The 14,509-nt window shown below is 36.5% G+C and overlaps 1 protein-coding gene across 4 annotated transcripts in view; it reads left to right on the top strand.

Annotated features, from left to right (window-relative positions):
• The window catches only part of prkcbb (protein kinase C, beta b), a 173,285-nt gene that overhangs the window by 98,003 nt on the left and 60,773 nt on the right, over positions 1-14,509 (top strand). For all 4 annotated transcript variants that reach the window (XM_065275373.2, XM_065275386.2, XM_065275367.2 and 1 more), the window contains exons 9-10: positions 5,590-5,727; positions 14,076-14,249. In XM_065275373.2, coding sequence (XP_065131445.1) covers positions 5,590-5,727; positions 14,076-14,249 — 312 coding nt within the window. The remainder of the gene's footprint in view (positions 1-5,589; positions 5,728-14,075; positions 14,250-14,509) is intronic.

Consider the following 14,509-nt stretch of genomic DNA (forward strand, 5'->3'; position numbering starts at 1 on the left):
TACTAGTAGCTTGACGTTCCTGTTTGTGTTTATCTATGTGTGTAGCGGAGGTGAACTTTTAGGATGTCTATCCTAAAATAAGCTCCTTCCTATTGATAGCATCCTCAAGTTTTATACACCACTAAGAGGAAATGACTTCTCTCTCACTTTCTCTCTTTCTGCATTTTTCCTTTCTCTCTCGCACCCCCCTCCACACTGCTGTGCAGAAATGACGGTATTTGTGTTCAGTGAAGCGCGCTGCATTCAGCTCAGTGGAAATCTACCCACATTAGCATTTGTCTCCTTTCCCTTTTATTCACCGCCCAGTTCTCTTTCCCTCTCTCTCCTCTTTCACGTCCATCCTGTCCATTCTGGATCAGACAAATAAAAGTTGTTGCCACTGGGTCGGGCAGAATGTGTAATGCTGTGTTTTCGTGTGGGTGCCAGGCAGAAGTCTGAGATGTTTGTCTTTCACAAAAGAAACACTGTCTAGGCGCAGTGTTGAGGATCTCAGCTGGATACAGAGCTAATCGCTCGCTCACGCCTAGCGATCGATGGAAGAGGAGGTGGCCGAGGGCGTCTAGCATGTGCGTGTACGTCTAATAGTGTGTGTGTGTGTGTGTGTGTGTGTGTGTGTGTGTGTGTGTTTAAGTGGAGATCAATGCTGCCACTCAGGTCGTGCTTTTGCAGGGGATTTCACATGGCTTTTCCCCCAGAGGACCACATGTCCCTGCCCAAAGAACCACAACCTTCAGAGACACAGAGGGAAGGAGAGATTGTTGGTTGTGGTACGAGATTATGAGTTTAAATGGAAGAGAAAAAAATAAATGGCAGAGAAAAATAATGAGAGAGAGAGGTGGGTATGAGGCTCATTTGGGCAGCAGACTTAACCGGGCCATGTGTTTGTCTGCAGGGACGGTGTGAAGTATGCCGTCTGAACAGTTGGGAGTGGGTTAATGGAATTTTGTGCTAGACTGAGCTGCATGCCAGCCTCACAATATGGCAGCAGTTTTGAAATTAAAATTGAATATACACTGTGAGGAAGCGGGCATAATGTGTGGGATGGGCCGAGGGAACTCAGGCAATCCTACAGATTAATTCTGATGGGAAATAACAGTGGAATCGTGGGAAAAGTGAGAGAGGCTTGCTGAATTTCATTCGGAATGATGTTGATGGTGTCTAATTTAAAATGTACTTGCTGTTTTTTTAATTACAGTCACATCTTATGCATATTACAATGTGTCAGTGCCATGTTTGAGACGGTTTGATGTTAGAAAATAAAATTAAGGTAAGCTAGGTTCCTCTGAGGGGGTGCCATGACGATTTGTGATGGTTCTGGAGACACTTTAAGCTGGTATCATAATGTTTGGGTTAAATCCGAGGCCTTCCTACATTAGGAGAGGAACCCCATTTATGATGGCAATTGCACCGCCGCTGTGAAAACAACAGTATGTCCATTTGGAAAATGAAACAAATTTAGGCATCATTTGTCTGTGTTATTCTTTTCTTACAATGATGAGAAGTGTACAAAGTATATAGTGTGTTGTGCAAAAGTCTTAGCCCACCACCAGCTTTGATGTTTTATTGACTGCACTGAAAAAAAATTATTCATTCAATTTACTCAATTTATTTAAGCTACATTTAAACCAAAAAAAATTTGAACTTAAACATTCAAACTTTTAAATAAATGAAATTTAATTAATAATTTTTTTCAGTGTCTTTCAGTTTTTTTCTCTCTCTTTATCGAGATATAAACAGAAAAACAGGAAATATCAATTAATATCATGGCTTCTTCTGGCAAGTCAGTATTTAGTGTGAAATGTCTTTGCACTAAACACATCTTGAGCTCTTTTGGAAAGACTACAAAAATGTTTTGTGGCTTAGTAAATTTTACCTAAATAAAATGTAGTAAATTCTATTACTAACAAATATGTTTTTTAACCAAATTTTAGTAAAAATAACACAAAAATGTCAGTAATTCTAAATGAACACATTATTTATTAAATTCATAAATTTTATCATGTAAAATTTGTAAGAAGGAAATTTAAAATAATATTTTTTGGTTGAAACTACTTTAATTATTTTAGTAAATATAACTAACTAGGCAGTGGACTAAAAATAGTAGGCTGTATTTACAAAAAAATATAGTGCATAATTTTTGCATCAACTTTTTAAATAAATTAAAAGTAAAAAACTCACTTAAAAAGTGGATGGAGAAATCATGCATTGTATTTTAATTTTTTTAGTAAATCCAGCATATTATTTTTTCAGTGTAAAGTCACTAGATTAGAAATTAGGATTTTATTTCATTTAGTTTTAAAGGAATAGTCTATCCTTTTGCCATATTAAACCATGTTATTACCTCAATTTAGACGAATTAATACATATCTATCTTTTTTCAATGCGTGCACTGTACAGCGCGTCGTGAATGTGTTAGCATTTAGCCTAGACTCATTCATTCCTATGGTACCAAACAGGGAAGCCACCAAACACTTCCGTGTTTTCCCTATTTAAAGAATGTTACATGAGGAGTTATACCAGTAAGTATGGTGCCACAAAATAAAACTTTTTTTGGTACCATAGGAATGAATGGGACTAGGCTAAATGCTAACACATTCACAACGGGCTGTACAGTGCTCGCATTGAAAAAAGATAGATATGTATTAATTCATCTAGGTTGCGTTAATAATATAGTTTAATATGGCAAAAGGGTAGACTATTCCTTTAAGAGAGCCTGCTGCCAGATTCTTGCTATTGAATCTCTGGTGCATGGGAGGTCACATTAAATACTTAAAATACACTTTAACTTATAATTTTATGCTGTTTTTAAATACCGAACATACATTTCCTGTATTTGCTGGTTGTATTCTAATAAAGGGACTGAGATATAATTATATACAATCACTAAGCTATTTCAAAAACAATCAGTCTCATGGTGGCATGGTGACTTAGGCTTTTGCACAATACTATGTACAATTCAAGTTAAAGTCTTATAATCTAATTTTGAGATTAGGAGCATCAAAGTTTGATTTGATTGATTTCAATTGTTGACATGGCCTTACACAGTCAATCTTAAAGATATCATGGTCAAAGTGATATGAAGGTGATATAGTCATCAGAATAATGAAGCAATAGTGAGTAAAGCTGTTGGTGCATTTGTGCTAGGAGTCATGTGTGCGTGAACTGTTGCTAGATTGCTGTAGGTGTGATTGGCTCACAGCTGTAGATAATGGATCAGTCCTCAGTGGACTGTGAAGGAGAAATTCTGGTGAACAAGGAAATCGGCAGTATGCTTCACCTCGGTCTGTAGCCGATGGGCCTAATGACTGTGGCCTGTGACACACAGAGAAGAAACCAGAGACTTTACACTGACTGTGCGATTGTGTAGCATGCCAACTTGGGTGGTGCGAAAAACAATGAGTGAAAACGTTCACCACCCTGTGAGTGTAAGCCTCACACACAGTCACGGTTTAACATACACACACCCACTTTCTCTGTGTCTGACAGACACTTTACAGCTGTTTTATAAATGCAGCCAAAAGCTCTTTTAAGACTGTGATTGTTTTATTATGAGGATGTCTGTTAAAATAAATGTGTGATGAAACTCATGCGTTTGGATGAAGATAAATTTTACGGTGGATATATTTAATTACATGATCATTCACATCACCCAGGTACTTGGTTTATATGTAAATATATGATGTATATTTGAATAGATTTTAAAATTGTATTATGGTAATACCTGTTGATGCTATGATAGGCTAATGGGCCATTACAAATGTTTTTGTTTTTCTCTATTCCTTTTGTTCTTATCCGCTCCATTTTGCTGCAGTAAAGTGATAATATTTTTTTTCTGTAAATACTTTTCATCATTTCAGTAAGTAGGTGTCAATCTTTAAAATAAAAGCCTTTGGAGCCGATGGTGTGGTAGACAGTGCTCCGACATATTGTGCAGACGCACTTCTGGCGACCCGAGTTCGAATCCCGGCTCTAGGTTCTTTGCCGATCCCATACCCCTCTCTCCACCCCGTACAATTACTGTCTATCAAATAAAGGCAAAATGGCCCAAAAAAGAATATTTAAAAAAATAAAAAATAAAAGCCACTTCAGTGAAGCGCCACAGTTACCAGTGGTCAAAAAGACTGTATAAAATGACTTTTGCATTGATCCTATTTTATAAACTTAAGAGGTGTGGGTTCAAACGACAATTTAAATAACCACATAATCTTGGTGTTTATCAAAAAAAAATCAGTAGGTAATTTGGATGGGAATTTTTTCCTGAGTGGTTGAAGATAAACAGACATTCTGGATTCAGACAGCAATGAAATAACTGACCACTCCTGTAAATGTTAAAAGTACCTTATGTCACATTGAGAAACAATTGCCATAAATAGGGCTAAAAACATATATATATATATATTTTGGGGGGTTACACACTATCTGTTGCAAACACACACACAAACACACGCACGCATGCACATGCATGCACACTTGTATACAGTATGTGGTTTATGGGGCTCCCTACAGACGGTTTCAGCAGTAACAACATAAACAAGCGGCTTTCGTGGAAAACACGTAACTTCCGGTAAACTCTGCTAAGAATAAAAACAATAAAATCTGTTTAAAGTCGTTTATTTATATAACAAGCAAAATAAACAACACGTAGATTATCTAGGAAACCAAAACATTTGTTATTTTTGACAAGGTATTTGTTTAAGAGTTCAGTTTCAGCAAATAGTCAGACAATTAAACAAACAGAAACTGGAAGTAAAGTTTGGACCAGACGCGTAATTGCGTCACCGCACATGCGTCCGATGAAAAGGTCTGTAGACATACTGTATAAACTTTAACATTTTGTATGTTTTTTAAGCCATTTGGTTTACAAGGTGAAAGGATGTTATATACCAAATCACACTCACACACAATAGCAAAAAATAATGCTTCATTTGATGACTGGATGACAGGTTTACCCACTATTTGCTTAATCTTGTGTGACAGAATAAGAAGGAAGGTAATGAATAGACCTGCTTATGAAATTTAGTAACATCAACAGACAAACACAAACAAATACCTGTAAAGAGTCTTATTTTGTTTGCATGAATATTTTTGTGTGTTCGGTTTTGGTTGCAATATAAGGGACAAATGTCTCCAAAAGGACCATACAACCTCAACTAAATAATGTGGGCATAAAATGAATAAGCAAAAAGGTTTGTGTGAGAATTGGGAAAAATATATCTCATTCTGTTTAGAAACTCATAAGTGAATGTGTAGGTGTTTAAAAGTTTTACTGTAAATTGTAAAAGTCAAATGTCCTCATGAGGATAGAAACTCAAAATTATCTACATCGTGAGGTACAGCTTATACAGAAAAGTGCTTAATAAACATATCAAACAATGATGTAACGTATTAAATTGAAGAAAGGTATGTGTGAAAACTAGGGAATGCAAAATGTCATTAAATATGAAAACGGTTGAATTCAATGAAAAGTCCCTGTTGTTATAGAGAAATAAATATGTGTACGTGTTTGGAAAGGGTATGCCTTGTGTTCGTGTTGGCTTTGACCCCAGTCTGATACGGACTTATTGTTTCTGTTTTGTTATTTCTCAACAGAGAGCTAAAATTGGTCCCAGCAAAACAGACGGCTCATCCTCCAACATCACCAAATTTGACAGCAATGGCAACCGGGATCGTATGAAACTGTCTGACTTCAATTTTATCATGGTGCTGGGCAAGGGTAGCTTCGGAAAGGTATCTCTCTTCCTCTCTCTCTCTCTCTTTTTCTTTCTTTCTCTCTCTAAATCATCTGAGATGTGTATTTGGTAGGCTTACTTGTGCTTGGAGCAGCAGATAATCTCAGTTGGGACAAGGTCATGCGAAACAATCAAAATGACTGAAACGCAGGACAAAAAGCGAGGAAGAAGAGAAATGGGTGGATGAGTGGGCAATCTCTAAGTAGGCTCATGTTCCAGCTGCTGGCAGTTGCCATGGCAACAAGCTTTAAAAAATTATATTGATATGTTGAGGTGTAGCGGTGGACCTCTGTCAGCCTCATTAGATGAGACTCTGTTTGATGCCGTTCACATCACGACAAATAAAACGTCAACTCGCTGTTCTCTGTGACAGAATCAGCCGTCCAGTTCGGTTCTTCACTTTAATTCCCAGAGGAGACCAGACGTCATACATAAATGGCTCTACATGGCTTTGAGGTTCTTTATAATCTTGTAGATTCATGTTTATAGACAGCAGTCCTAGCTACATGGCGCAATGCCACAGAAATAGAAAACTAAAAGCTGTCATGGCTGGTTAGAAGAGAAAGTTTCACCAAAAAAGGCTTTTATCTGACATATCACGTAGGTATTTGTACACTGTAAAAAAAATCTTTGCTGCCTTACAATTTTTTGGTTTTTAATAAACTCTGATCATTTTAACATACAGTACTATTATTTATCTTGACTAGTGATGAGTTATTATAACACCTAACTTTGGTAACACCTAAAACAATATATGTTTATTCAACTTACCTGAGGTCATTTAATTTAAGTCTTATTTTTTTTAGGTGTTACCAAATCAAGTTCCTTTTTTTTAAAGTGTACAGCATCTATTTTAGAAATGGTGATGTAACATCATTATTAAAGAATTGACGTTTTGCTTAAAAAAAATCACAGAATTCCACTCTGCATATTTTGTATGAGATTTAAAGGAACAGTATGTAAGAAATGTATATCAATTAATCATAAAATGGCCCTGATATGTCACTAGACATTAAGAAATCATTTTCATTTCAAATACTTTTATCACTGACAACAGTGGTCCGGCCAGGATATTGTCATTTAAAAAGGGGAGTTGCAGCCCTCAACTGATATTTATGTTGTCATGTTGTGTACTGGTAACCAGTTTTGTGATTGCAGTACCAGTTTTGGCCACAATCCTACATACTGTTACTTTAAGGTTGATTTCTGTGTTGAAGGTCAGGGTATCTTTATTAGTACACAAAGGTAAATTTGTTGCGCAGACAGGAGATTCAGCAATCCATCCTTAAAACAGTTCATAAGACTCAGAGATGGACACTATTTAAGTATTTTTACTTTACTTCACTACATTTCACAATTTCAAGTTTTTGGTTTATATTTAATATTTAAGTACATTTAATCAATTTTAATATGCAATATAAAAGGAATACACAGTATGATTCTATGCCTTAGGATGTAGTGAAGTAAATTTTTTCCCAAGACAAACACTCAAGTAGTGTCCGCCTCTGGTACTACATAATAACATACAATAACAATATAATATTACAATAAATAAAAAGTCATGACAATGTGCTTGAAGATACGACCATTGATCAGATTCAATTTTTAAATATGTTATCCTGGGTTATAAAATAATCTAATCCTATACCAAAGTCCCCTTGGTTCTTACCTAGGGACTGACAGGTATGCAGAAATAATGAATGCACTGGATTGGATGTGACCTGCTTGCTATGCTGCTAGAGTAGTGTTTTTTTTGTGTGTGTGTGTGTGTGTGTGTGTGTGTGTGAGAGAGAGAGAGAGAGAGAGAGAAAGTGTGTATTTCCTTTTTGAGGAGCAGATGGTGTCCTCTGTAACGTTGAAGTCTATCGCTTCTCTTTTCCCTGCGCCAGTCACAATATGTCCATCTGGGGCCACCTTTCCACTGAAATAACTCGGCTCATTTCAATATTTGCATTTATTTTCTGGAGAGAGGAAAAGGCAGAGCTACAAACTGTAAAGTTTGTTCAAGCATTACTTTTCCTCTGTCAGGATTTTCATTATGTAACCTTGAAGCCCAATATGAGCGAAAGTATTTGACAGATGCTTTCACACGCTGCTGAAGCGCATTGGTTTGGTCACAAGTGCTGCGTCTGTATTGGGCATATTGGGTTGGATTTGAATGCATAAAACACACACACACACACACACATACACACTGTAGCTTTTCAAGCTCAAAGTTACTCATCATTTAAAGTTGTTAGACTATAGGCAAGCTCATTTTGACTCATTTCATTTTTGGCTAATGCAAGTTACCAACACACAGTAGTTACTTTGATTACCTGGTCGAGAATATCTTTTCAAAGGGTCATTTTTGTTGATTTGACATATTATCAGATATGTACAGGATTTGCATTGATGAATTTAATAACAGCACTCGTGAATACAGTACAGTACAGTGTTTTTTTGTGTGGCATTTGTGCTTAGACCAACCTCTGTAAATTGCAACCAACCTTAATCAAAACGCAATGAAAAGCTACAGTAGCTGCCACAGGACAAACATTTCTTCATCTGAGACACAGCAGAAACAAAATGCACTCTTGTAGAACAGTTTGTCCATTTAGGGCTACTGTAGAAACATTGCGGCGACTCCCATGTAGGGGGACCTGCGGTGTATATAGATAAAAATGGCTCATTCTAAGGAAATAAAAACAATACAGCTCATTATGTAAGGTCTTTATACACCCCTGATAATATAGTTATGTATACTATATTGCATTTCTGTCAAGAGATCCTTTTTAAAAGTTACACATTGCAACTTTAAGATTATTAAGATAATCTTAATCTTTTCCTTTTTTGAAGAATTTTTATTCTTATGTTGTACACTATATGTGTAAAATCTGAAAGGCAACCTTCTGGTCTTTCTGATGAAGCCAACACGGAGTGACTAAAGGGTCGTTCACATTATAACGATAACTGTAACGTCAACTATAACGATAAATATATTAGCATCCACATCATAACGATAACTTTATGCTAATTCGCTCATGCAAAGAACTTGCCTTTAATGGCATAAACTAATATTGGATATTTCTTGTAATAAAAACGTTTGCAATTGTTTACATGTCACTGAATATGTAAATATGATGTTCTTCTTGCATTTACACAGCGGGTAACCAGCAGATGTCTTCAACATGCTGCGTTTCGCGTAAATCTAAACAGTGAATCTAGTAGTTTGTGTAATAGTATCATACCTTTTGGGGTAGTCAGTGTGGGAGGAAAAAGCATTACGTAGTGAATTACGTATCTTTATCGTTATAGTTTTGGTTTGAAGTCCGCTATTGTCTTTAATACAAAACGATTTTAAATTTTTTTTATAGTTATCGTTATAATGTGAAAGGCCCTTTAAACTGCAATTCTTCAACGGACAGCTAGAGGCTTGCTCCGAAAGTTAGTCAAATCACTTAGACCCCTATAGACCCCTATGTAAAAATGTCCAACTTTACAGCAGAAAATAATGTTTATAGTCTGGTACAAAAAGTGATTTTGGTCTATATAGCTAATTTTGCCCTTCATGACAACAGTAAAGGGGGTGAATTTTTTTGTAACTCGTTAAATTAAATTAGATTAAGCCTTAAGGTTTTGCATAATTAAGGGGGTGGTCGCTGCCATTGCCGTCCACTCAGCTCCACCCACGTTCTGCCAATTTGGTCATTTTTGGTTATCTGACCAAAGTGACACGTGGTCATTAATGTTAAGATTGTTCTTTAATGTTAAACTTATGTTCAGCTTTAAACTGTTAGATTCTAGCAAATTCTAAAAAAAACTCAGCAGCAACAATACATCTTGTGTCTATAGCCTTATTCCCAAACACACACACACACACACACAGAGAGAGAGAGAGAGAGAGAGAGAGAGAGAGAGAGAGAGAGAGAGAGAGAGTAATGAGTGTGAGATCTGAAGCTCAGAACATTGTTACTCTGAAAGATTGCCTTTGTTTATCTTTAAAAAGTTGTGAATGAGGCAAGTGAGGAAATTTGTGTTTGTGTGGGAACAGATGTTTTCACAGACATCTCAGTAATGGAGAATATGTTCTTTGAATTGCTTGACTGCTGCCAGTCTCTCTGCCTCACTTTCATTCGCCCTTTCACTCAGTTGTTGCATTGTGTTCTAGCCGTTAAAAAATACCAGAACCACATCATTTTCATGACTTTCTGTTTCATAACATGCATTTGTTCATGTCAAAAACAGTACAGCTCAATCTGCAGCATACAATGCAGGGCTCAACGCTAAGGATTTTTACCTGCTCTGCCAAAATCTTCACTTGTCCCACCACTATTAAGTAATAAAATGAAATCACACTAACCCTTGTTTATTGTTTTTGACCCATGTAGCCTTAAAAAGACAATCCACTCTTTTGAAAATATGCTAATTTTCCAGCTCCCCTAGAGTTAAAGAGCACCAATTATGCTAATAAATTAGCATGTTAGCACGTTATTGTAATATACCATAGTACATACATGTTATTAAAACTTGAACTAATGCATTGTGAGTCTTATAAATTGCTTACATACCTCACCGATTTCTGCATGCCTGGAAAACGCTCGGATTTAGTTCCTGTCTCCGCCTCCCAAAATATCTAGTGTATTCGGATTGGTCAGATGACTACTCAACTGTTATTGGTCAACTGGGTTTCGACGTGTGTTTGAAAGGTTACGCCCCTGACTACGCGTGGGGTTTCCGGTTCTGACTGAGAGTCACAGGCAACGTAAACAAGCGCTATATTTCTCTATAAACGATGGTGTCTGTACTGCCTTACCACTTCAAGCTCGATCCAGAGAGTTCAGACGGCCGTTACGATATAAACGATCTCCGTCAATGAACGCGATTGGATTTAACTTTTTTAGGTGTCCATAGCTCTGCCAGAATGCTAAACGAAGGAGAAAATGTGTTGCAAAGACATCCAAAAGGTAATTATAACGTACTACATTACTTTGCAAACTATATGGAAACACCAAATGTAGCACATAGAAAGTATTTTTTGAAATGATTATAAAACTATTTCACTTATTAACATTATTTTACTATAGTAAACTTTATTATAAAAGACTGCTTACATACTATATTACTGTGCAAACTATATGGAAACACCAAATGTAGCACATAGAAAGTATTTGTTGAAATGATTATAAAACTATTTCACTTATTAACATTATTTTACTATTGTAAACTTTATTATAAAAGACTGCTTACATACTATATTACTGTGCAAACTATATGGAAACACCAAATGTAGCACAAAGAAAGTATTAATTGAAATGAATGTTCTACATTATTTCACTATGGTAAACTTTATTATGAAAGACTGCTTACTTATAAGTGCTATGTTTTTACTTATTAGGTTTTAAGGAGAATGCAACAGGTTCCAGGGCCTCTTACCTGCGTGATTCATCATCCAGGTTTTGCACAAATTGTCTAAATCCCTACACACAGAACATTTATTGTACCGACTATAAGCCTTTGAGGTGCAGGACTAGAGTAAGTTTTATTACATTTTTAAACCAATAACACTAAAGTATCATTATAGTAACAAAGTACCCAAAAGAACAAAAGATGTAACTTTAAAGAAAATATAATAGTCAGTCAAAAGTTTTATTTATTTATTACAAATATATATTTAAATGTTAAACAATATACAAATAAACATACTTTAGTAACCATATTGTGCTCTTGTTTCAAAAATTGTTCAATTCATTTCTTACAGCTATCTATTCAGATAAATGGCATATCAAAGCTTTGTCAGCTGGTGCTATTTAAGACGACACTATAAGGTTATCATCCTGTCGTGTGTTGTTCTCCAGATATGCTTGGAGCTTCCTGATCAGATCGGTCACAATTTTGGCTTTCGACGACCCCTGCACTGAAGATGGCATGCAATCACGTCCTCCTTTGAAGGTCTCTCAAACTGTGATGCCAGGTCCATTGTAATCGGGGTTTCCTTCAGCTTATCTTCAAATACCTCATCAAACACAAGCCTGATCACATCATCCACATAACTGTACAAATATTGCAGTCAATAAATCTTTTGTTTTGATCATTTAATTCCCTGCTTCATACATTAAGTTTTTAATTATGAATGTATTTGAAATAAAACATTACTGCTTACGGTATGTCACTTGTGTGTTTTGGGAACATAGCCTTGTACTTTCCCTCTCCTGCTTTTGTTACGGCTTGGTGACATTGTAATGGATGGCTGCAAGGTACAACCTGTAAAAATATAAACAAGTGTCCAGCTGCGAATCTAGGATATAGACAAATAAAACAAACATGTATTCAGTCAAAAAGACATATTATAACAATAGAGTACAACGACTATAAATCGTTAGACTATTCATTAAAACGTAAATGTATTACATATTACATGGCCCAACTTTAGCAACACACATTACGTGTTTACTTTGTTTCAAAATCTAAGAAAGCTTCAAGTAAATACAACAGTAAAATACATATAACTTTAAACAAATCATCTGTACTTTGAGTTTGATCATGAGAACAAATTTTACCGGTAACAGTTTAGCTGGTATTTGTATTTGTATTTAGCTTAGCAACTTAGCAAGTTTGTAAACATGTCTAAACCAACATCGATAAAAAAAACGATAGTCTGCATAATTCAACATACACGTGTGTAAATATGGTACGTTGTTTATGAAATACAGTATTACAACACAAAACAATTAGCTTGCAAGCTTAGCTCTACACGCACATTATGTTAATCTCCGGTTACCGGTTACGTAATGTACAGTAAAAGGCAAATAATAAACGTGAATACTTACAGCCTGTGATCCAGAAGTGCACAGTAATTCAACTTTCAGAAGGAGACGTCGCGCAAATCCAGCTTCGTTTCATGAGAAGCAGTTATTGTGAAAACTCCGTGAACAACTTCTGACTGGATTTTTCCGGAACCGTATTAAACATGATGTCCTCTGTGGAAGTCCATAAAGTGCTATTTTTCCCTCGCATCTAAAGAGACAGCGTCTACTCGAGAGATTTAATCGCTTGAACGATGAAACAAGAGTTTGCAAACAGAGTCAAAGCAGGGACTCACAACCTCCGCCATTTTAGCTCTCTTCTGACTCGGCGCTCCCTCACCCCCGTCTTTGAGGGCGTACCCAAGCAAAGCAGAGAGGGCTGAACTATGATAATGTTGGTCTTATCTACGTCACTAATCCCAGGAAGTAAACTGTTGCCTACAATCCGAGTGTTTTTTGTAGTCCTCGAACGTTAGAGACGATAACTCGCGTCATCGTTTTCTTTGAGGTATGTACTTTTTGAATATCGTTAGCATGTACTAATACACACTTACACACAAAAGGATGTTTAAAAACGTGTATCCCATAATAGGTGCTCTTTAAACATTTGAATCTTACCGTTTTGGAATCCATTCAGCTGATCTCTGGGTCTGGCGGCTTCACTTTTAGCAAAGCTTAGCATAATCCATTGAATCTGATTAGACCATTAGCATAGAGCTAAAAAATAACCAAAGAGTTTTGATATTTTTCCTATTTAAAACTTGACTCTTCTGTAGTTACGTCGTGTACTAAGACTGACAGAAAATTAAAAGTTACAATTTTCTATGCAGATATGCTAGGAACTATACTCTCAAACTGCCGTAATTAGTAAAGAAGTGGAATGTTCCTTTAAAAAAAGGTTATGACACCAAAAACTATTCGTTCAGATCTTGTTAAAGTAAGTAAAACCTCAGTAATGAACCAATCAAAACCAGAATTTCATACAATATGTTCTCTTTTTATTTTACATCCTTTCTCATTTTTTCCCATTTTCTCTCTACGCTTGTCTATTTTCTGCTCTTTTGCAATGCCTCCCTTCAGGCTCAATGCTAAAAATGAGTACAATTAAAATCTGCTCTCTCATCATTCATGATTTTTTTCACCATCCCATTGTGCCACACTCAAATCTGCTTATCTCTCTCACGCTGGTGCGAGAGCTTTTTCTTTCTCGTCCGTCATTTCTGCTCATTCACCATCATGTGCGTGCGACTCCGTGTCTTTGAGCCTGTAATCACGTCGTATTTCATCTGTGCCTCATTGGGTAATAACAGTCTTAAGGCCACTGCAGCTGTGTTCTCTGGCCTAACAGGCTTTAAACGTGCGGAGAATGAGTGTAAACTGCGGCTCCTGCAGTATTGATCTGCGGTCAAAGACCAGCATCTCCTCTGCTAATAAATGAAGTTGTTGCGTTGCAGTCGGCCGTTTGTTTGCTCATTTCCTTCTGTTCTCTTGAACAAGTGTTTTAGTTACGTACTGTGTTCGGCGCTTTGCAACATTTTCTCTCTCTGTCTGTTTTTTATAGGTGATGTTGGCCGAGAGGAAGGGAACAGATGAGCTGTTTGCAATAAAAATCCTGAAGAAGGACGTGGTGATTCAGGATGATGATGTTGAATGCACTATGGTGGAGAAGAGAGTGTTGGCCCTGTCAGGAAAACCACCCTTCCTTACTCAACTGCACTCCTGCTTCCAGACCATGGTATGGCCAGCTCCCTGTCGTCTTAACCTCCTTTTATCTTGTCTTTTCTTTTCTCCTCAACCAGTCTATTCTATTCATCTCTCCTCTCCTCATGTTCTGTCATTACATTACATTACATTGCATTATATTAGATTTAGGGATTTAGCAGACAGTTTTATCCAAAATGATGTACAAACTAGAGGAAAACAAGAAAGTGTTTTATCTTAGGTGATGTGATAAGATAAGATGGAGAAAAGAACATGAGAAAATATGAGACGAGA

Source organism: Paramisgurnus dabryanus, chromosome 3, assembly GCF_030506205.2.
Source record: "Paramisgurnus dabryanus chromosome 3, PD_genome_1.1, whole genome shotgun sequence".
Lineage (NCBI taxonomy): Eukaryota > Metazoa > Chordata > Actinopteri > Cypriniformes > Cobitidae > Paramisgurnus > Paramisgurnus dabryanus.